Source organism: Pyrgilauda ruficollis, unplaced genomic scaffold, assembly GCF_017590135.1.
Source record: "Pyrgilauda ruficollis isolate IOZ18807 unplaced genomic scaffold, ASM1759013v1 scaffold17, whole genome shotgun sequence".
Lineage (NCBI taxonomy): Eukaryota > Metazoa > Chordata > Aves > Passeriformes > Passeridae > Pyrgilauda > Pyrgilauda ruficollis.
The window spans coordinates 10,301,915-10,322,362 of record NW_024515875.1 but is presented as its reverse complement, the minus strand read 5'-3'; the positions used below and the strand labels follow the sequence as shown (position 1 = coordinate 10,322,362).

The following is a 20,448-nucleotide window of genomic DNA, read 5'->3' as shown; positions in this document are numbered from 1 at the left end:
CCTTAATGAGGTTACTCTGCTGAGGAAAGCTGTTTCTACATGATAGATATGCAGCAAATTGGCAGTGCCTTACAGCGAAGGGCTGTAGGTTGCAACTTGAGGAAGTCCATCTTGTAAATAAAACACTGCCTCTCTTTTTGCAGAAAGCCACTTCAGCTGCTGACACACAGCTTTGTATTATACCCACAGAAAGCTGAAGGCCAGTGTTGCTGATTTGCCTGCTTTCAAATCTGCTTCCAGTATTCATGCCTCTCTCACTGTTCTTGAATCTCATGGCTTGCTGTCTTCCTCAGCTGTATGTTTCATCATAAAAAGTCATGTAGAATTATTTGGACTAAAAGTAGCTTCTGTTTTTCCATGTATATATCATTGGCTGTGGCAAGGGATTATCAACAGTAATTTGGTAAGGAGCAGGTAGGATCAAGGACGAAAAAATAGATTTACAGGAAGAAGCCCTGAGATTGTACTCCAGCGTATAAAGCTCCAGAGATACAAGTATGAATTGTGACCTGAGTTTAATAACTTCAAATGGCTGCACAAGTAAATAATTAAGAAGCTATTTGTCTTTAAAAAGGGAGGAGCAGGGTGCTCAGGTAAAGAAACAGAAGGGTTTGTGCCTTTTAGATAACTGCTCATTATCATTTGGAAGTGGTCACCTCTGTTAAATATGTGTGCTTTAAAAAAATTAAAGGAATCTGGCTATGCAGCCTTGGCCTTGTCAGACCACAGGGAAGAAATGTAAGTAGTTTGCTCTGGAAATAACTCTTTGATTATTGATTAGTCAGCCAGGTTGTGGGGGATGCTTAATGCTATGCAGATTGAAGGAGGAAATGAAATGTGTCCCTGGTAATAGCATAGAGATGACCATCTCAACCCTTTGAGAAATGTTGATGGTTTTTACAGACTTGTATGAGATTAGGAAAGAAAACTGTTCAAATGAGCAAGAACACAGAGCAGGAAAAAAGAGAGAAACTTGCTATATTTACTGAGAAGAGCAAAGGGTAGGATTTGGGCTGTCTGAAAAGGGGGGATTGCTATGTGGATATGGGTAAGAATTTTTAGAAGATTTTAAATGGGAAATAGTTAACTTTGTAAAGGGAAACAATGAATAGAGCACTTAAAAACTGTTATTCCTGGAAATATTTTCAGCAAGGCTGCAAGAAATAATTCCCAAGAAAATAATGTTTATAATGAAAACAGAGTATTATCTTTTTGTCAGGACGCTAAAAGTAGCTGAAGTTGACCTGAAGGATTTAATTGATTAGATAGCTGATTTTCAGAATTACCAGTGATTGTGACATTCTTGGAGTTTGGTTTCACATACAGTTCAGGAACTGTCACTGGTTGTGAGTTTTGTTAATTGGAGATGTAATTCTGGGTTTCTACCATTTGTGTTATTTTTATACTAACATATTTGGTGGAGAGGGCACACTGGGGAAAATGATGTCTTCGTTGGAAAACAGTTAAGCTTATTGTTATCTGTTCTCTTTTGAAAATTGGGTAATCTTGAAGTACATTGTAGCTCTGGACAATAGTTTGTTGTCAGATTTTAAAATACAAAAGAAATTGACTTCTTTATTGGTTAAAGTATACACAGAATAGCCTGAATTAACTGGAGCTCTTTATACTTTTATTGCTTGAAATTCTAGTCAGATTATTGGGTAACCTCCTTTAAAAATAAATTTAAAAAGCAAGCAGAACACTTTTCTAACAGTTGTACTCTTTTTAAGGAAAATTGTGTGAAAAGTGATGCTTCTTTGACCAAGGTTTTCCTTGTGATGGCACAATAAACACTACCTAACACAATAAGAATCAACTGAAAATCGTTTTGTAGATTTATGCAAATATGAGATGTCTCTTCTCTGTTTCCTTTCATTTCACTGTTGAAAGCTGTGTAGGCTGCACTGCTCATATTTTATTGGTGGTGGGGTTTTTTTTGTTTTGTTTTTGGTTGGGTGGGTTTTTTTGGTGGTTTTTTTTTTTGGTTTTTTTTTGTTTTGTTTTGTTTTTGGGTTTGTTTTTTTTTTTTTTTGTTTTTTGGTTTTTTTTTTTTTTTTTTTTTGGTGGTTTTTTTTTTTTTTTGAATGGCACAGTCAGCAGTCTCATGTTCCTCAGGGATTCTTGCTGGGAGCAGTTCTAGTCAACATCTACCTTCATGACCTGAAGAAGACAGTGAACAGAAGTTCACGGGCAATACTAAGTCCTTATGTGTAGCCAAATGCTATGCCAAGGAAAGGAATTTCAAAAGGACTCATAAAACAGAGTGGACAGACAAATAAGGGGTAGAAAATATTTAAGTACTTTAAAACGTCTGGGTAAAAGTATTCTAAACCTTCTTCACACAATGCAGGGAAGAAAGTCCAGGAGTCATCATTGGTAGTTCCTTGAAATCATTGGCTCAGCACAAGCAATTTTCAAAAAAGCTAATGATATGTCATCATCACCACATCACCAGAACAGGTATTGTGAATAAGAGAGAGATGATGTTTTGTCACCGTGCAAAACCGTAGTGTGCCCATTTTTTGAATACTGGATGAAGATTTAGAGTCTCCAGAATGAACTAATGAACTAATGGTTTAGATATGATACAAATGAGAGGCATTTATGCAGCAAGGGGATAGAGTAGCTGCCTTAAGAAGGAAAAATTCAGAAGTCAGGGTTGCTTCAGTTTGAAGAGGAGAAGGCTGAGGTATATGCAATCAAAGTTTACAAAGTCAGAAAAACACTGAATAAGTTGGATATGGAATTGTTCACCAAATTGTGCAGGTGGTATTCAAAACCAGTAAACAAACATGGATACATTAGTGGCTAAATTATTTCTTTACACATCAGGTTTAAGCCTCTGGAGCTTGCTGCTCCATGGGGTTGTGAAATGGGCAATATCAGATGGTTCAGAAAAGGATTAGACTTATTACTGAGGAATCTGGGTACATTACCAGGACTGGGCCAGGGATAATACCTTCTGATATTCTCTAGTGGAACAGTTATGGATGCTGGAGAAGTATGAGGGGAAGACTCTGTAGGAACCAGTAGGCTCCTGTGTTCGCCCCAAATGCTACTCCTGGAAATAGAGCACGAGGCTGCATTTCCTTTGTTGTGATCCAGTACAGTGTTATTTCTTACATTCTTGTGTTTTGGTTGTTTAATGAAGATATTTCCCTGCAGTTTTAAATGGACCTGCAGCAAGAAGCTGATGGAGTTTGTCTGGGAGAATGGTTTCTCCTGATTGTGATCCATGGATATTACTCAGTGAAAGGAAGAGTAGACTGAGCCATTTTTCTGTTGGTGTCATATACATCATATCTTCTAGTTTCTTTGTATCAGATTTGTGCAATCAGTGTGATGGAATACTAAAATAGCTAAATGAGTAACATTTGAGCAGATGCACCATGACCAACCAAAGGCAGCAATTTCCTGCCCCTCTTGCCAAGTAAAACATGGTAGCTTAAACCGTGATTTAGTCTGACAAATGATTTGTGGTTTAAGCCTAGAACCTCCTGATTCACACACCAATATACAGTCAGTTACTGCAATTTGGATGATGAATGCTGACTCATTAGGCTCCAGTACTGAATTTTATTCCAGCTGAAATCTCTACTCTTTGGTATACTTCTACGTATTTTGTCCCCATTTTATCAGGCTGTTTCTTCAGCATATCAATAATATTTAGGAAAGGACTGTGTGTTTGAAGATGGGAAATGTGTATAACTTGGTAGGACCCATAACTCCCATAACTGTATTCAACCCAACAAATGCTGTTTAGATCACTGGGTGTTTTGGTAACTGATGTAATGTCAAATGCACTGATCCAGTGAAACGCACGTGCAGTCTTGGCTGCGAAAGCAACATCTGACAGAGCTGAATCAATGACTGCATAGCTTTTAAAGAGGGTTCTTGTCAACACAAGTGCAACAGAGCACCATCTCCTCGCTGTCCGTGACTAGAAGAAAGAAATGAGAAACCACTTTCAACCAGATGGTGATTCCTTCTAGATGAAATAGGAGTCTTGTGCTTAGTATTTTCCGTGAAGTTCATTTTACTCCAGTATTTTGTTGCACTTTGTCTTGGGCACAGAAGTTTGCAGGTCAAATAAGCATGAGGGAATTAATAAAAACCCTGAATCTGTGGGAAAGGCAGAAAGAAGGGAAAGAATCAACCTGAAATATTTCTAACCACTGAGCTGTAGTCTGGAGGTTGGATACTTTTACACATTGGTTACCAAAGTAGTCCAATGACTGCTAGCTAGGAAATTACTGTATTTTAAATGTGACAACAAAGCAATTAATAATCATAGTAGTTCTTACTTGTTAACAAACAGTTTTTATTGTCCTCTCTCTGGGTTGTTATATCATATTGCAGGCATGAAGCTTTGAACATCTTTGAGACAGTTAGCATACTCTTAAAGATTCAAACCTGCCAATATTGCTAAGAGTGAATCAAGTATTCAAGCAAAGGAGTTTACATGTGTGTTCAACTCTGCTATTGCTAAAGCATTTTCTTTCTTATTTAGAATATGAGTGGATAGGATCAAGAACTTTGCTATACTATTTTAATATAGAGCATTCAGTCCTGGCAGTGTCCAGAACTTTCCATTAGCTTGTCACTTGACCTTACGGAAAAAGTAATATACAGAAATAAATGGTTTTCTCGTCTTTGATGCAATTTATTCTTACTGGCTTTGAGAAAATATGCATATAAAAGAAGAAGATTTAAATAGATTCTAACTTCATCCTTTCAGGTTCCTGAGCATGCAGAACTTGCCTGGATTCTTGGGTGCTTAACTAATGTGCCACGTCTGCTGCGTTTGCCCCAGTGGAAGGTATGGACAGTTTGGTAAATTTAGAAAAAATTAATGGGAATTCAGTAGAAATGTTGTCCTGGAAATACTTTTCATCTATGAAGTACCAGCTTTACCTCAGTTGTTCTTGCTTTAGGTTTAAGTGATTCTGTAGTCATGTGGTGGAAGGGGTAAAACATATCCCTCCAGGTCTGTTCCTCTAAGTAAACATTTTCCTGCTGGAAGCTACAGAATTGTGGTTTTGGTAGAGATTTGCAGGAAAACTGTGCTAAAAAAGAGACTTGTTTGCTGTTGTTGAACTGATTTTGCTAGAACATTCTGTGTTATTTCAGTGCTTGTTTAATTATGCAAAAGTAATGGAAGATATTGCAGTGGAAACCTTGGCCCTTGCTGATTAAGGAGTTCCATAAACAGCTTTTCATTTTCCACTATAAAGAGTGGCTGCTCTGTAGATTTTATGGAAGAGTGTTCAAAAGAGGTATATGTTTGAAGAGGAGTATAGAAATGATAAATATTAAAAATGTGCTGAGTGATATTGTATCTTAAACATTTGCCTTTACGAGTGTCAAATGTTCATCTTCTTAATCTTGATGTTGCATCAGCCTGACTGCATCAACAGAGTTCTTGCATTTAATTTCCTTGTATTTTATTTTGACATTTAGTAAGCAGAAAAAGAGAGGAGAGAGAAGTATCTGAAAAAGAGGGGAAAAAAAAAAAAACCCAACAGCTTAAGAGCAGTTTGGGCTTTCAGAGTTCAGAGCAGTCTTAAATACCTCCAGATGTTTTCTTTTTTCCTGTTTTCCTTCTTAATTAAATAAAACCAGTAAAACTTAAATACAGCAACCAGTGTTAATGCATGGCATAGATTAAAGCAAACCTTTTCAAACCTGAGGTTCTAAAGTTAAGCTCTTTAGTCCTACTTTGACTGGATTGACTTTCCAGACCTACAGATAGGTGTTACAGGTGCTAGACTTTGCAAATAAGGTTCCCTGAACCCTAGGCACTGAAGATGTAGACAGAATTTAGGATCTGTTGGAGAGCGTGAGACAAGTCTAAATATATTTGAACAGTCCTAATGAAATAATTCAGATTTCAAGGGGGTTAGTATTAACTATTGCCACAAGTAAAACATAGCTATAGCATCGCTGGAACAGAATTAGTGTTTGCAGCCTGACTGTCTTGATCTCGGTGATCCGTATCAGGGAGCAGCAGAGGACTTGAATGCATTAGGTGGACTGTGGGCAGCAGTGAGAACTGCTGGAGACAGCGCTGGAGTCTGCCTCTGTAGTTCTGGGTTCTCCCAGCTGCCACTGGCTGTCCTGGTGACTGTGTGTGATCATTGTGTCTTGATCCCTAACATAGGTATTAATACCTTTTTGTATCTCCATTATGAAGTGTTTTGAAAATTTATTGCTGAAGACACTATTTCAAAAGTAGGATTTATGTGTAATATACAAGTTTAATAACTTAGCCTGATGGTTTTGCACTTAAAATCATTTCCATTAATAAGGTTACAAATAGAAAACAAAAGAAATCCTATGTTCCCTTCTCACTAGAATATCAGAACAGTGTAGAAAAATTCATAAGACATAAACCAGAATATATTCATAAGGAGTGGATTTTACATGACACTGTCTTCTGTAGAACTACGTAATAAATTACTCAATTATTAAGAATTCTAATTAATTAAAATCACAGACCTTGATACCATTAGTCAAAAGTGTGATTCTTCTCTGTTTTTCTTTTCCAAACAGATGAAGCGTGCCAGCCAGAATAGCGAAGGAACTGTTGGTTTGTTGACTTACCCTGTGCTTCAAGCAGCAGATATTTTGCTGTACAAGTAAGAGGCAGAATGTGAGCCCATGGGCAGTGTCTGTTCAGCTGCATTAGAATGAATGCTTGTCAGGTCAACATGCTAACTTATTGAGCAGGGGAGCTGGGTGTGATTAGATCAGAAGATTGGAAATGGATGACAAACTCTCAAGTGGCTGGTTGAAATCTAGCCTGGTTAAAAAGCTACTGACAGGACTGTAAAGAGCAAAAACTGGTCACGTGAGAATAATTCTTAGGGAATTATAACAGACTGATGTTTAATTATACATATTACACATTCACACTGATACAATTTTTTTTTATGTAGTTATGCTTTATTTTATGCAGTGTACTGTAGAGGTACTTAAACTGTCTGTATGTAGCACACCAATATTAGTGGGGGATTCTGTGTAGGCCAGTTCATACTGATGAAAAAGAGTAACTTATTGACTGCAGCTTGTATTACCTGGGCTAGTGCTGCAGTGGAAACAGCCCCTAGTGAGGGACTGGGGACTCAGCATGCCTAAGCCTGTAGCCTGGCTAATAGAATTTGTAGTGCACTGTCATGACTGGTTGAATTTCATAACATGATTTAAACTGTCCCAGTAAGTAAATGTTAAAGACAGTGCACCATATATGAATTATTTTTATGTTCCAAGCATATTTACTTTGTAGCATTGTTCTGAAGAAAGTTGTGAGTATTGTTTGGAACAGAGAAGTAACAAAGGATTGAGGACAAGGATGTCAGGTCAGACTAACCAAGATTAACCAGTTGTGAATTCAGAATAATGTATCTAGAGAAATTTCTTGTTAATTGATCATAGTAGGGAAAACAGGACTGTTAGAAGACCAAGAGATGGTATTTCTAATTTACCTACATTTTAACTAAAAATAACATGAAGCAAGCAAAAGTCAGAATTATTTTGAATATTATAATGATTTTATTTGAAGTCCCATCTGATTGTCAAATATTTGAGTGATTTGAGTGTCAAATATTTAAGGGTAAAATTTAGACAACTCTATCAGAAATCACGTTGTTTTGATTGAGCTCAACCATGGCTATCTCTTCCATCTTTAATAAGATCAGGTGTTTTGTCTTGCCTTAGCAAAGCCAGTGGTTTTTTGGCTACTGTCTGTATTAACAGCAGGCTGTCCACCCAGAGCACAAAACAAGGAATTGAAAGAGAAACCATATCTCTTTGAAGAAACTTAAGATCTTTAATAAGAAATGCTTTAATGTAAACAAAATAATATGAGGAACAAGTGTTGGTGAGAAATGGAAACACAGGAAGGGAACAGCAGTCATGAAGTAGAATTTAGAGCTGGAGGAGGGGGAGAAACAGTACTAGCTCAGATGAACCAAGGATCAAAGAGACAGGAAAATGGACAGAAGGTAAGTACATGACAGAAAGGACTAAAAATAGCACCAGGATAGAAATATTTAAAAAAAAAAAAAAAAAAAAAAAGGCCAGCAAGGAAAAAGGCAAGGTATTGTGCAGAGACCTTTATAGAGATAATATGTTTTCTGTTTAGTGGCAAACTTTGTGAATATGGAACCATTTTGGCATATGGAAACATTTCTTTTGACCTGCTTAAAGTATATTGATTATGGTAACTGATTTTCTCTCAGTTATAGGGCACTGTGATTTCCTATTGATTCCTACTGTAGCTGTTTTTAGGTTGTTTTGCTGACTGGTTGGGAATAAAGGTGGACAAATTGATTCCTGGATGTCAGCCCAGTAATTCAGAATCGGAAGGAAAGAGTACCATGTTGATCTGAAATTTTCTGGGAACTTAAAAGATGCATAGTGATCTTCCTTATTTTGGAACATGTCCAGTATTCATAGCTGAATACCCCGTAAGCCTTAGAAAAAAAATCTGCTGGGGGATGGGAGAGTAATCAAAAGCTGGCAAGATTTCAAGTCTGCCTCATCTAAAAGAATCATACATTTTTAGCAAGTATGATTAACTGTGGGAAAGAATCACCAGGGGAAGTAACGGATTCTTCACCTCCTCATGTCCTCTGATGCAGATTGTGTTTCCCTCCAGAAGTGTATTCAAGCCATTAAGTTCAATACAGAAGATCAAATTATCCTTTGAATCTAACAGTTCTAATCCTCTAAGAACACTTGTGACAATAGTGGCACTGGACCACATGATTTATACAATTGTGATGAAGAAGAAACACTCTCTTCTTTCCTTCCCTTGATACATCCTCAGTACTAACTCCTCAACAACAGTTATGTTTTCCTGAGACTTAACATGACAAGCTGCTTGCACTTTATGCCTTGCAGATCTTTCTTACTTTTTTTTTACACTATAGCATGTGCTCTTTGATCTCTAAAGAGGCAGCAGGAGACACTAAAGAAACCTTTCTTTGAGCTGAGTTTAATGAGTTGCTCTTGCAGGTATCTTTGCCATATTTATCTTCACAAAGGGCTATTTTTGCCCTTGGTTATGTGCTTCAGTTCAGCACAAAAAGCAGACTCATCCTTGAATATGTTCAGTTTGGGATCTTGTTCCCACAGCACCTATATCTAGCTGGGACTGAGTGTTTGGCTCAATCTGGCCCTCTGTCATGGCAGAAGCTGTGACCGTCCTGAGCAACATTTCAGCAGAACCAGAGAGCTTTGCTGAGTTTCCTGTATCTGTCTTTTATTAAAAGGTCAACACGTGTTCCTGTTGGAGAAGATCAAGTCCTGCACCTGGAACTAGCCCAAGATATAGCACAACATTTCAACAAGAAATATGGAGAATTCTTTCCTGTGCCCAAAGCCATTTTAAGTGAGTTGGTTATTTTTTTTTCCCTTAACTGCACTTCAAAGTTGAAGATGGATTTAAATATTGTGGAAATAGTTTCAGGCATGAAGAAAAGGGGGCAAACTGATATTAAGGGAGTGGAAAATTAAAAACTGGCAACAAGAGCCTAGAGGCTGTGAAAATGAACTCCCAAGATAGATATAAGGCTTTAGAAATCCATGGTTGAAGAATGTACGTGACGTCTGGTATTCTAGTCCAGGGGGCCAGATGCACTCTACTGCTGCCAGTCAGCCTTGCTCTTCTAGTACTGGACCTTTTAAGAGAAGGGTCTCTATTCCACGTTGCTCATTCAGGAGACGTAAGCAACAAGGCAAGAGACCTCTAGCAAGCAGAATTCTTCAGTGTCCAAGTGGGAGATGTTTACTTTAAGCGTGCTGAACAGCCTGTTGGTTTATATGTACAGTGCTCCAACTCTTTTTAAGGGTGTTTAATATAAGCTTGAGTATTTCAATATGTGTCTGTCACAGAGCTTAAGACTTTAGGGTTTTGATCTTAGTCTCAGGAAGACTTACAAGGAAAATCTTCTCAGCCATTTTTGAGCTATAAGGTCATAGGCCGGGGGTGAGGAGGAGTCAGATGGCGCAAATGGCATGTTTGCTAAGAAACGTGAAGAATTGGGCAAGGATGAAGCGTTGCATCTTTGTTGTAAGTAATGTAGAGGAATGCACAGCAGAGACCTTCGCCCCCAAAAGGGCAAGGAGCTCTCACCTTAGAAAAGACAGGCAGTAATAAACCTTTCTCAATTTTCAAGCCTCAGTGACAAAAATGGTGTTAGACCTGGAGTGGAGTTTTGAGAATATTAGGGATTGCAAACTCTGCAGTTTCTAATGGAGTAGTAAGCACTACAAAGAGGAGCTGAGTGTAGCCTCTGATGCAGGTGAGACTGTTTACCATTAAATAAAAAGCTCTGTTTGAAAAAAAAGAAGGAAAAAAACATTTCATTTTGCTCCCAAAAAGCATTCCTTCTTAAGTTCACAAGTATATGCAAACAAACAAAATATCCTAGATGATTGGAAGAGGTAGGGACATAGTCAGACTCACTAGCTGTAGACAATTGAATTACCTGGACTCTTTCAAATTTGCAGAAGAGACTCTTCCAAAAGGTGATTTCAGAACAAAGCACGTTCTGGGGCAATCTGAATTGTATGCTGGAAGAACCCTTATCCTTTCACTGAGTACATAGGCCATCTATGAGCAGTATGCAGGTAATTTTGTTGGCTGTGTTAGGTGTCTAAAAACAACTGGTATGAGTACTCTGTGGATAAGTGATACTTTAGGTACTCCATTAATGATATTTCTTGGTGAAAAACTGAAGCAGTGTGGGTTGATGCTGTTAAAGTAGTTTGCAATATTCTCCTAATGCAACTAATCTATTTCATGTACATGCATGTTTGTACAATACCCACACCTATTGTACCAGTTTGTACAATACCCACACTTTTCTTATCTGAACAGTGCTTTACATCTAACAGAGCTGGTCAGTGTTGAGTTAGAGAATTTTAGTAACTGTTTTTACTGAGATTTAGGAGAATTTCCAAGAGATTTTGAGTGGAAGAGTTTCCTAAAATAAGGAGATTAACTGTTATAGAATCCTTTTTTTTCTTTTTCTTTTTTTTTTTTTTCACCAGTGGAGTTAACCTGTTTCTCCACTGCTCAAAACCATTCAGTAAGGTGCAGTAATAGAAGGGGGAAGAAATTTGGGCAGAAATCAGCATGTAAGCCACATAAAAATGTTAGGAGTAGCCCCAGCAGAAGTTCCTGCTTAGTGAGGATGGGAGAGAGGGAACAGGCTTCATTCAGTTTATGAGAGGAGATAGGTGCCTTCTTAGAAGGACAGGAAGGATGCAAGGACTAAACAGAGCATACATGATGGTGCTCACAGTTCGTTTCTGAGCAAGGGTGAACAGCTTCATCATATAGCTGGACACTGTTCTTAGCAATTATAATAAGAAACCATTGCCTGTGCTCATAACTTGTTTTTTTTTAAAGGTACTACAAAGAAAATAAAATCCCTGAGAGATCCATCGGCAAAGATGTCCAAGTCAGACCCACAGAAGTTAGCCACTGTTAACATAGCAGACAGCCCAGATGAGATAGTGCTGAAATTTCGCAAAGCTGTGACTGACTTTACCTCGGAGGTGACCTACGAGCCCGCCGCTCGCCCCGGTGTCTCCAATCTGGTGTCCATTCACGCTGCAGTAACGGGGCTTAGCATCAAAGAGGTGCTGCACCAAGCCACTGGTCTCGACACTGCTCACTACAAAATGGTGGTAGCAGAGTCGGTTATCCAAAAATTTGCACCTATCAGGAATGAAATCAAGAAGCTCCAGGAAGACAAGTCTCATCTGGTTAAGGTTTTAGAGGATGGAGCAGAGAAAGCCAAAGAACTGGCTGCTCCTATCTATCAAGAAATAAGGAGACTGGTGGGATTTCAATAGAAGCTGCTGAGTAGTTGCAAGGACTTTTGTATCATGGGACAGAGATTTTGTTATTTGCCACAAAATCATTTATTAATTATTAATAATTTTGGTTTGAAACAAGAACTTTTCTTCATGGAAGATCCAAGAACGTTGAAGGTGATTGCATTAAAAAATGTGCATAAAGCCAGGTATTTCCAGTGGGACCAGCATTAAGTTTGTCTGGCTAGTCAAAGCGGGAGGACAGAAGCAATCACAATTCACAAAGAAACTGTCCAAAAGCAGATTATAAGGTTGCCTGTGTGGGTTTTTGTATTTTTCCATTGACCACTGCAAGAAGCTGAATTGTAGGTAAGGTGATCAGAATCTAGCAGAAGGATTTGTAATCCCCTCAAGAACATACTTAGCTGTGTATGTGTTGTTGTTACAGATGGACAATTTATCCTGCTGGGGTTATTCAGCTTTGATATGGTGATTGAACATGTTCTTGGGTAACCAGAATAAAAGCAGAGACTTAAAAATAAATGCTCAGGATAATGAAGAGGGAACTTACTGCTTCTCCCTGTAGTTTCTTCAAATTTAGTGTGAATTATTTTTTTGTATCTATGTAATTTGTATGAAGTGGATTTCACTTCTGCCATTTGTGCCATCCTGCTGGTCAGGTCTAAGGTACTTCAGTGAGAAATTATGTGCTTCAGCTGCTCCTATTTCACCTGCTGTTCTGTTTAACAGGCAGCTCTGGGATTTTCAGTTCAGCATCAAGTCTAGAATTGCTTTTAAAAAGGTGTAGAAGAGAAGATGTAACCCTGAACCAAAGAAATCGTGGACTGAGAATCAGGGAACTTTCTGTAAAGTTCACAAAATTACTTCTTTAGAAAATTGTGCGAAGGTCAGAGCCAGAACAGTTAAATAGATCTTTATGGACTCTTCACTACTGAGCCTTGAGAAAGTGTAGTGATGGGAGAGCAGTGTTAGCCTGCCCTGAACTTGGGCCTCCCAAGATCCACAGACTTGGACCCCTGGCTTGTGGCACTTGTTGGGGAATGTGTGGCAAAGGGGAATTGCCAAAAGGAGACACCATGTTCTGAAGAGGGCTAGTAGTACATGTTAAAAGGTAATGAAAGCCCTGCTGATCCTGTGCCAGCATATTTAGCTGTGTTGTTACACTTCATGGTGCTGTGTATGAAATTGCTGTACTGTAAATTGAGTTAATCCTGTACTCTGGCAGCTCATAACCACACTGTGCCTGTGGCATTTGTCATGAAGGATTGCAGTCTTACATGACTGAGTTAGTAAAACATGGCAGTGGGGGGTGGTTCTACACAGTGCAGTTGGTTGGTTGGTTGTTTTGGAGTTTTCTAAAAAGCAGTATTTAGTTAATTATAGTGAGTTGATTCAGAAAGAAATATTTAATTTTCCAAAACATAAAGCTGAGGACTGAGCATCTCCAGATCTCTGCTGAGACCTGTATTTATTTGTTAGGGATCTGAAGAAAAGAACTGCCATGCAAGAACTTGATGATGACAGATTTTCTAAAATTAGTCAAGACTAGAGAAGCAGAGTGGATGGAGACAGACTGATTGGAACCAAACTCAGTGTAGACAAGCCTAAGGTAATGTCCTCTGGAAAGAATAAGTATATTCAAAAATTGTCCCTGGTTTTAAATAAGCTGTAGTGGATAAGGAAAGAACATGTTATAAGTGTACATATTTTACATAGTTTTACAAAACTTTTGTCAGTGTTTAACAGCTGCATTAGAGCACTGAGATGAAAAATTCAGGATTTCTGCACAGGTGCCACGGTATGTACCTTGAGAGAAGCTAACATTGTCCTCATGAAGACTCTGAAAATCTTTAATACTGGTATATCTAATTTCTACCTGTATCTCTTTTTCACTAGCAAAGATAGAAGCATGTATTCAAAAGACAACTCAGAGTTTCAAGGTCTCTTTGCACTTCTGATACACAAATCACCTAATATATAGACTTGCCATTCAACACACCTTCTCTGCAGTGGAAGGAAAATAGGAGCATTCATGGGAGGGGTTGACACCAACAGATGATTTTGGTTTGTTAGATAAACTGTTCTGAGCAATCTTTCCAAAATTGTTAGATTCTTTTTCAAAAATCATGTACGTAAACCAGGAAAAAAAACTTCAAAAGAACCTTTTCTTTGAGGTGGGGGTTTAAGGCATTGCATATTTATCTGTGTTTCAAGCAAATTCACTAATTTGCCTCTTTTTAATTCAATAATGCATTGGGGGTTTTTTCTTCCCTTTCCCCTAACAGTCAAACAAGTCTTATTTGCCTGACCTATTTCCTTCAAGTAAGGAAATATACATATTTTTTCATCTTCAGAAAAGTTAAACTTGTGTAAAATGAGTATATTAACCTACTGATTGTTGACTAAGCTTTTCATTTTAGTTGCTCCTTTGGAGGAATTCTCAACATGTATTTGCCCAGTGAAATAATCCCAATTCCATTGGAGGAATTCTCAAAATAACATGTATTTGCCCAGTGAAATAATCCCAATTCCATTAACAACCATGATCTTTAGAATCCCTTGAGAGGAGACAACAAATGTAGATGTTTGCAGGTATCTGTCACATATTTCAGTTTTCTTAGAGCATGATTTTCTGCAGAGTTAACCATCTTGGCACTCAGGTGGTTTAGCTGAGCTTGAGGCAATGAGTTGTTTCCAAGCTACTCTCCCCTCTTCTACCTCCCTATTTTCCTTTGGGAATGTCTTATAAACACCCATTCTGTATAGGGTTCTGTAGCAATATTTACTAAGGAGTGCAGTTGAGTTGGAATAGCTGTTTAGAGAAAAATTGTTGGAGAAAAATTGTTGATGCTTTACATTTCATAGTAATTTGTTTCACATAGCTATTTGTTTCACACAAACTCTAGTGCTGGGGATTTAATATTTGTTTGCAACACAATAGGTGCACTCCTGAAACACATTTTCATGTTGCTTTTATCCAAATCACATTCCCTAAGACTTCTCTGTGATGTCAGCTGAAGTTCAGTTGTTGGGGAGTTTCTGCAGAAGCACACTCCTCATCCCAGCTGCAGAGTGATAGAGACATGCCCTGTGTTATTGGGGAAGTCACTATAAGGTGTTCTTCCAGGACAGAGTGGGAAAAAGGTCCAAATATATCTTTCCTAACTGAAGTAAAAAGAGTCAAAATGTGGAGAGGTATCACTACCCCTTGTGGTGTTGCTCACTGAAGAAAAGGAAGCAGAAACAATGATCCTTTATTTAGAATGCATTGGTAATTTGTGCCTTAGACTCAAAATCTCCTCTTTTGCCATTCCTGGATGTTAGTGCACCTCGCCTACTGCAGATCCCAGCCACTACATATGTGTCAGACATAGCATCTCCTGGTAAGACTCACTCATCTTTAGAGATAAAACATCAATTCCACAGTGAATTACTTGCAAAAATCTAACAAAAACATTTATACACTTGAGACATTTGTTTTTCCAGCTAGTTGTTCCTAGGAAGTCATGATATCACATAGTGAGTCTCAGCTCTGTACTTTCAGACTACAAAGAGGTTTTACTGAGAATTTTAGATTCAGGAACAATGTTTTCTGCAGCAGAGATTCCAAATGATGATTGGCCCCATAAATTAACTCTAGGCTGCTCCAGCATACATCCCTGCCTCAAATAGCTGGAGTGTATGGATATTGTACATTCTACTGGAACGTAATTGTAACTGTCAAAGATGATATTTAGTTTTCAAACACTGTGACCTGGCTTCTCAGATTCCCCAGAAGGCTTTCTGCATAGTTCTGATTCAGTGTGTGTTTATCTACAACCAATTCGAGCAAAGCTCCTTTGCAGGATTATGGCTGCATCTATTAAAGGCTAGAGAATTCATAAAAACGAGCTGAAAGTCTAAGGAAGGACAGTGAAATGGGATCCTTGGGGACTGACCTGCGTCTAAATGTTTTGGGAACCATAGGCTAGCAAAGCAAATGTTTTCTTATCCTTAGTTAGGGCCATTGTGATCCTGACAACAGTGTAGCAGTAAATACTGCTGATGAAAGTGTGTTCTTCCAGCAGTCCAGCTTGGTTAGATTTATGTTCAGTGCAAGGGATGGATCTTTCACCATTTTGATCTGTGCATTTAAGCTCCTGGATGCTGCCTACCTTTTTTTTTATGACTGATGGACTGCTGCACAGACAAATAGTCTAGCAAGCAGGTGGAGGAAATCTAGTGGAAAAAGGGTTTTGTTCAGGAAATATATTATCTGTTCTTAACAGGAAAACAAAACCCCTCTTTCTGCTGTGTTGGACTGTCTAATTTCCTTTTAATTATTTGATCTGTTCATTCTTTCTAGGTAAGTTTGACAGTAGCTGCAAGAAGAATGTCAATGTGTTGTGTAGTCAAAAGCCTTGGAAGGACCCAGACATCTCTCATCTTTTCTAAAGTCTCTTACATAGTGGGACTTTACTGTTAGCATCAGCCAGTTTTGGAAAAAATGCTGCAGCAAAACTGTAGTCATATGTGACATTAATTTATCTGCTTAAAGCCTTGGTGTTTTTTTTTTTTTTTTTTTTTTTTGCTCACTCAGCTGTGAAAGAAGACTTATTAAATATTGAATTCCCAATGAAGCTTTTTATCACATAGTCCTGTCCAGATGACAGATGAAGTAATGGAAAATTCTCTTTATTATGACAAAAGATTCTGCTCTGATTCTAACTGTCTTTTCTGTTATTCTGTTGTTTGAGCTAATGGTCGTACTGTGGAAGGTTTGACACATAAGTATTTATTGTGTGTCAATAAGAAATCATTTTACCTGCAACAGTCCCATATTATTATAGAAATGGAAGAGTCACCGATCATTTCGCTTGTAGGCAGCAGCCTTGATGTCACAATTATTTTATATAAAACCAAATGCCAACCTCCTGCACAGGTAAAGAAAACAGTTTAACACCTGGGAAGATGTTCTGCCACTGTTGGAAATTGCTGTCACAGAACACCAAGGCTGAAGATGAGATTATCCACTACAGGAGTGGGCCCATGCTGCCTGTGGACATAAAATTAAGCACTGAGCTTAACGTCTGTTGTGCTGTCGTGCTCTCAGCATTCCAACATGGCTGTGAGACGGGAGCAGAGCAAATCTGTGCCACACCAGAAGGCTCAATCAGTTCCAGATGTGCTGCATTTGCTGTATGTGCAAGATGAAATGTCAAGACAAGAGCTGCAGAACAAAAATCCTTAAAAGTTATTAAATGTTTGGAAGTAACAGCATGCTTGTAAAGCTTGCCTTATAAAGCCTGTGATAGCATGGTCTTAGCCTCACTCATAGAGCTGACAGGAGCAGTCACACAGCTGAGTGTGATGGTGGCATAAGGTAAGCCATCTGCTTCCTCAGTACAATAATGTAAAGACAGTATGAGTCTAATTTGAGGGGTTACTGGATTAACCCTCACAGGTGGGAAATAATAGCTTGTGGCAGAGCAAGGCAGTACCACATCTCTCTTGTGTCCTAAAGCATTCTGAAACCAGATGCTCACAGTTCAGGTGGGAACACAAAGCACAGAGAAGATGCTGCATGGACAGTGTCACTTGTCCCACGTGCTGTTGTATCTATGACTCTGCAATTCCTCCAATTTCAATTTGGCATGACTTTATTGTCATCCATCAATGTGAAATCATAGTCACATGCTGATAAAATTAATGGAACTTTGCTTTGAAATGCTGGATGCATGTTCTCTACTATCTTTGGTGAAAAATTCTTTCCTGATGACCCAGGATTTGTAGAAAGAAATCATTAAGCCAAATAAGAAGAAATTTATCAAAACAAGGCTACTTCATGGCATTATCCAGAGTTTCTGGTGTAGGTGGTTTCTGGCTTCACCCTGTTTACCTTCATGTTTCATCCCCTAATGCTACATGCTACATGCTACATCTCTCTTTGAGTCAAGTAAAACCTGTGTGTTGAGTGTTGTGAGACTGACTTTTTATTGTGACTGGAAACAGTTCGTCAAATATTTTTGAAGAGTCTTCTCTTTGTTTGCTGAATGAATAACTAAGACATAAGTGCCTCTTGAGTATTTAAGCCAAGAAATAAATATGAGTGGGTTGTGGTTTGCTCTGCCCACACTTACTCCTTCGTGGCCTGTCTGGCAAATGTTCCTACAGCAAGAATGGGAAAAAGAGACATTTTCTCCTTAGGGTTGAAGGCCAAATGTAAACTGTGAGTGGCAGTGTGGCAACCATTATTTTTAGATAGTCCTCATTAACTTTCTCTTAGTGATGGATCTGCACATCCCCAAAGCTGAAATTGTGTGGATATTCAGGGGGAAAAAGCACTGGATGTGAATGACTAAACCCATTTCTTTCTCAGAGCTGCTGTCTTTGCTATGCGTGATCATTGGCACATGAGGAGGAAGGGCCTTGCTGCTTGGGAGAGGATTACTGCTGTCACCATTGAGACAACTGATCCAAACTGCGACACTCCTGCCTTAAGTTTGCCAACATGAACCCCCCTAGAAGGAAGCTGTGAAGTGGATGAATTTGCTGTGTACACTGCATGAGTGCTGCAAGTTCCATAGTATTGGTGTGACCTGTTGGGAAAGTGTATCATTTTGGTGTTTAATAACAATTGCCAAAATGGCCCAAGGATGTGCTAGGATTCTGAAGATCTCAAATATCTTGTGAGGAAGAGCTGAAGGAGTTGAGCTTGCTCAGCCTTGAGAAGAGATCTCTGAGAGGGGGCCTCATCAATGTCTGTAAGTACCTGCAGGGAGGGTCTCAAGAGGATGGAGCCAGGCATCCAGTCACACCATTCTTCTTGGTGGTGCCAAGCACAGGGACAAGAGGCGACAGAGAGACACTGATGCACAGGAAGTTCCACCTGAACACAAGAAAGAACTTGTTTACTGTGCAGGTACACTGGAACAGATTTTCCAGAGATGTGGTAGAGTCTCTCTCCCTGGAGGTATTCCAGAACCTTCTGGACACAGTCCCTTGCTATGTGCTCTGGGATGAACCTGCTTGAGCAGGGAGGTTGGAGGAGCTGACCTGCTCTGGTCCCTGCCAATCTGACCCATTCTGTGATTTGGTAAATTCAGATGTCTTGCTGATTTGTATGTGGGTTGTTCTGGCTCCCCTGAAGATGAAATGTGCTTTTTTGGGTGAGTTATATCTAATGGACCTAATTTCTACAGAGATATTTTTAAAATAAACTTCAGAGTTCCAAAATATCTGTAGCACAGCAACAAAATTGAAGTGATGAGCTTTGCTGCTGTTTTAATCCACTTTGCTTACCAGCATCACACACTGGCAGGAGTAGAAACTCCACTTTTTTTCTTCTTCAAGCCAACCAAGTTCTGACCCAAAGGGCTTCACTACTTTCTGCTTGCCTTTGAGGAGGTGGATTAGTGTCTTTGAGTGTGAATGTTGTCTTTATGGCTTATGATAGCTTTCAGTAGCTGATGAGTGGTTTGTCAAGGAAGATCTCTGGGTAGCCTGAGAACATTTAATGGATGCTGCCAGGTTTGGGGGGAGGATGTTTTGCCTCAATTCAATTAAAAAAAAAAAAAAAGTGTCATGTAGTTGCAGATGAAAATTTAATAAATAGAGAATATTGAATATTCCCTATTGGTTTTATTGAATGTTTTGCTATAGCTTCACAGAAGGCTATAGCTTCATAGAAGGCAGCAAAACGTGCATCATCAAGGCCATTTTGGTGTATTGTTTTTAATCTGATTTGAGCCTTTGTTGTCTGCCTTGGAGTTTTCTGTTCTTTTACTTCTTTCTCTGGAAAGAGTTTTGCTCTTAAGCAAACAAAATCTAAAAACATGCTTTACTTTTTATTTTTCTTTTGCTTTTGAGCAGGATGCTTAACTTGGAGCAGGATCCTTTGCCTCAGTTCCCTCACTATAAATGAGGCATAGGAGACTTCATTACACATATGTTGGGAGGCTAAACCAATTTTTACCAAGCATTTTGAGCCTTCTAATTCAAGATGCTCTCACTTGGCACTGAGTTAAAGTATTTCTTCCTGAAGTGCTCTTTTGGTGATGCTTGTGGTGCAAGTAAACAGTGAAAAGTGCCGAAGGGCAGACAGTTCAGTATAGGCTAATAAATAATGCATTTAGTGGAAGTATCTGAGTTGTGTGCTTCGGAGAAATCTGTATGCTGTTGATTTCTACCTTGGTACTCATTGTTATGCTGCAAAATACTTGAAAATGTCCTTTAATCTTTGTCTCCTCCTTGCAATGTGAATGTAAGGGCCTCTCCAAGGATCTAATATCTAAAGAAAGGTAATTCTACTACAGGGAGGGGAAACAATAATTACTAAATTTCCTGAATAGTAAACAGTTTGGGTTGGCATTCGGGGTTCTTTTAGGGAGCTGGTCCCTCCGTTCTTGGCCCTCTCACTGCTGGTGGGTATCTCGAGGATGGCACACCCCTGCCTGCTGTTGTTGCGGGCCTCTCGCCGCTGCCCACTTCTAAACATAGCGGCCAGCGGAGAGAACTGGAAAGATGCCACAGGAGTGAAGGGGCAGTGGGAGTGCGTTGCTCGGGCTCCGTGTGCGGGAAGGAGCTTCCCCGGCGCGGGGCTCCGTGTGCGGGAAGGAT

The 20,448-nt window shown here is 39.1% G+C and overlaps 1 protein-coding gene across 1 annotated transcript in view; it reads left to right on the top strand.

The window, feature by feature from the left end:
• WARS2 (tryptophanyl tRNA synthetase 2, mitochondrial) overlaps window positions 1-12,425 on the top strand; it is a 39,356-nt gene extending 26,931 nt beyond the window's left edge. Inside the window, 4 exon segments of the mRNA XM_041464025.1 lie at window positions 4,739-4,819; window positions 6,553-6,638; window positions 9,276-9,394; window positions 11,420-12,425. Coding sequence (XP_041319959.1) covers window positions 4,739-4,819; window positions 6,553-6,638; window positions 9,276-9,394; window positions 11,420-11,868 — 735 coding nt within the window. The 3' untranslated portion in view covers window positions 11,869-12,425.
• The last annotated feature ends 8,023 nt before the right edge of the window (window positions 12,426-20,448 follow it).